Genomic DNA, 3,585 nt, shown 5'->3' on the forward strand with positions numbered 1-3,585 from the left:
GTAGGCTATTTATATTTATCTATAAAATTACCACATGCCTTTGTTCAACTTTATGAAGCAGAATTACACAGGCTATTTGCACACATTTTGTTTGCGTAAGAAAGAGAAAATACAGCGAACGCGATTTTGGGCTGCACTTAGAAACTCGTTCCGGCGCCCCTGCCTTGTTGCCTATATGATTTCCTTATAACTTTCTTACACTAAATAGGAAATGCAAACAATGACATGCCCAACCCTGGAACTGACTGACTCTCTGTCTCTCTCTCTCGTGCGTGCGCTCTAAGAAGCCTACGTTTCAAATTATGGTAGCCTAAGGTAACGTTCAAGTTACATCTGCTGCATGAAGGAGAGTGAGAGGAAACCCATGTCCTGCATTTATATTTGACAAATAGGTCCACCACTTTTCACATTTTTAATGCATGATCCGAATAATGGTATATTTGTTAGTCAACTTTGCAAAATACACCCGTCCAAACTTAACTGGTACCCACTGTACAGTAATGATGTAAATGATGGCACAGTAGTAAATAAGTATTGTTAATGAGAAAACAGTAATAGAACTACTTCAAATGAATATACTGGTACTTCAGTAGTCTTTTTACAGTGTGCAATAATGTAAAAAGAATATATTTGATCAAGAATGTCAGAGCAATTCATTATACCTTATCTCCATACGACTATTCAAGCTTTAAAAGTGGACATCAATGAACAAAACAAATCAGTTAACTTATCTAATGTTACAAATATATAAATAAATATATAAATACGATATTTATTGTATATAAATAATGTTTAAATGAAAATAAGAAAATTCTACATTAAATAAAATAGCAGAACTGAAATGATACACCTACACCTTATTTTCATTCCACAGATCATACCAGAGCAGACCAAACCAGTACAGGGCCTTACAAATATACAATCATCTACTGTGATGATAAAAAATTTTGTTTCTTCAAAATGCGAAAAAATGCTGTTCTAATATCCTTGGTTTTCATTCCATAGATAATGGGGTTTAAAACAGGTAGAATCAGAAAAATAAGCATTCCACAGGCTCTTCTTGCATTAGGGGTTATGTTTGGAAACCGGTAAGACAGTATTGTGAACAAACAGACAATCTCAAAAAGAATAAATGAAATGATCTGCGCTAAGCAGGTGTTCACTGCCTTTGTTTTGGCATCTGATTGTTTGTTCATGATACAAGTTAAAAGGATTTGGATGTATGAGAACAGCTGAATTGTTACAGTGACTATGTGCATAAATGCTGTTATAACTAATCCATAAATATTGTTTATTGTAAGGTCTTCTCCACAGGAAAGGCTAAGCAATGAGAAGTTATCACAAAACACATTTATTATAAAATCCCTGCACTTTGTTACTCTGGCCTGAAGCAGAAAAAGCACTAGAACTAAGGCAAAATTAGCGCCCCAAGCTAATGATATAACAGCAGTTATACCAAGTGATGTCAGAATTGAATTGTATCTGAGTGGCTTGCATATAGCAATATATCGGTCATATGCCATTGCTGCTAGTATAAAGAGGATGCCACCACCAGACAAATGGAGCAAAAATGCCTGAAGGACACAAAGGGGGTAGTTGACAGTGTTCTTCATGATCACAATGTCCACAAGCACACGGGGAAACATTACAGTAATTCCAATGAGGTCATTCAGTGGCAGGCTGAAGAAGATGTAAAACATCGGCCTGTGGAGACTCCTCTGAGTAACTATCAGCATCAGGATTGTCACATTTGAGAGGACAGAAAATAAGTAAACCAAAAGGCCCATAATGAAAATAGGGTAAACAGCAGAGGGGTGGATGTCAAAGCTGGCAATTCTGAGGACAGAGGAGATTGTTTGATTCATTGCAACACTCAGGCAGTCCATCTAGTAGTTTCCTTGTGATAAAAAAAGATCCTGTGAAACAGACAGGGACAAGGTTTTAAATGCAGTTTTAAAAAATATATAATAAAGTCATGTTTTCAATAAATAATTAAAAAATTGCTGTGTTGAAATTGACACAAAAATGTGTTGTCCCTGAGCACACACAGCAATGTGTCATTTTAACACATCACTTCTTAGATTTGTACAAGTAAAATAATATTTTAGTTATGGAGATCACAGTTAGGCACCAATCTTACCAATCTCACCAATCTTATCCTATATATTATCCTCCTGTTTTGGGTTCATGCCTTACAGTCAGGCACCAAATCTCATAGCTCATTTGTAATGTCAGTATACACCTTGTTTATCTGTACAGCTGGTAGGAATCACTTAAGAAATAGAATACTGTCTGGCAGAAGCATATTTAAAGAGCAGCCTCCATTAGGGCATAGCATACAACCAATGAAATGTAAGACTTTCCTGAATTGGAGCAGTTGGCCCCTCCCCTGGTTACTGTTGCTAATGTCCCACTTTTGCAGTGGTAAGGTTAAACGGTTAATGTAGGAATAATAACCAGGACCAGAGAACCAACATTGAATTATTTTAATATGGTTACTCACTTGTTTTGACACTACTCCGACATAAAACCTAAGGTACCACTACCAGGGTAGGGATGTCCCGATCCGATATTTGGATCGGATCGGCCGCCGATATTAGCAAAAAATGTGGGATCGGCCTGCACGGGAAATTCCCAATCCGGACTCCCGATCCAGTTTGTTTTCAAAACTCCGGTCCGTGTTTTCCAGCGCACCGATGTCCATTCCAGTTTTTTTCAGCTTTTCCCCCCTAAATCCGGTCCGCGTTTTTCAGCACACCTAGCGACCTGTCCAGCATCCCACTTGTCTATGCATGTCCCACTAAGAATTTAAAGTTATCGAGCAAACATTTCATGTCACAGTTGAATTAATATAGCCTAATGTTAACCACGACCGTCCGCGAGACCCTCTTACTATTAAGGCAATTATGCATGTTGCTGCTGACAGCTTTGCCTGTCTAACGAATGTTATCTTCGCGATTTAAGATTGTTTGTGTAATGTATAGGCACAGCACGCACTTTAATTTCCCTATTTTTACAATCGACTAGCCTAACAAACGCATTTCATTTCAAAAAGCAACCTGGTCAATCGCTAACAACTAAGTGCACCTAGGCCTACAACTCTACACATCCAAAAGGGTAGAAGCTTCCAGTAGGCTATCATAACTTTTTTTACCGTTTAGTCTGTGCATCGGCGCAGCCTACGACGATGTGAATTAGTGACAGCTGTTGTCGCGGTAAACTTAAGCTCCTGTCTCTAAATAGTGTAGATAGGCCTACGTGTTATGTTGCTTGATTTTCTGTAATAAATGCAGCCTGTAGCCTAGGTTACTTCAGCAAACCCAGACCAGTTGTGGCATCAGTTTCGCTTTTAAAACGCAACAGTGAGAGGCTTTTTAGCGCAGTCTCGCTTATCATTGATGAGCACAGGAGCAGGCTGACACCTGAGCATGTTGAAATGATCACCTTTGTGAAGAAGAATCTCCCCATCATGCTCAGACTGCAGCCGGGGCAAACAGTAGAAATTGAAGAGAGTATGGAGATGGAGCAGTAAAGTGTGGAGAAGATAGCAATACTGTAGAAGGCGTGACCGTTATTTGGGTTGTT

The 3,585-nt window shown here is 38.7% G+C and overlaps 1 protein-coding gene across 1 annotated transcript; it reads right to left on the reverse strand.

The window, feature by feature from the left end:
• Window positions 1-926: 926 nt before the first annotated feature.
• Window positions 927-1,886, reverse strand: LOC125308708 (olfactory receptor 52E4-like). Its single transcript, XM_048265271.1, has one exon. It carries the CDS (start codon window positions 1,884-1,886, stop codon window positions 927-929), a length of 960 nt encoding a protein of 319 aa, XP_048121228.1.
• Window positions 1,887-3,585: the final 1,699 nt, after the last annotated feature.

The sequence above is a fragment of the Alosa alosa genome, chromosome 15 (assembly GCF_017589495.1).
Source record: "Alosa alosa isolate M-15738 ecotype Scorff River chromosome 15, AALO_Geno_1.1, whole genome shotgun sequence".
Lineage (NCBI taxonomy): Eukaryota > Metazoa > Chordata > Actinopteri > Clupeiformes > Clupeidae > Alosa > Alosa alosa.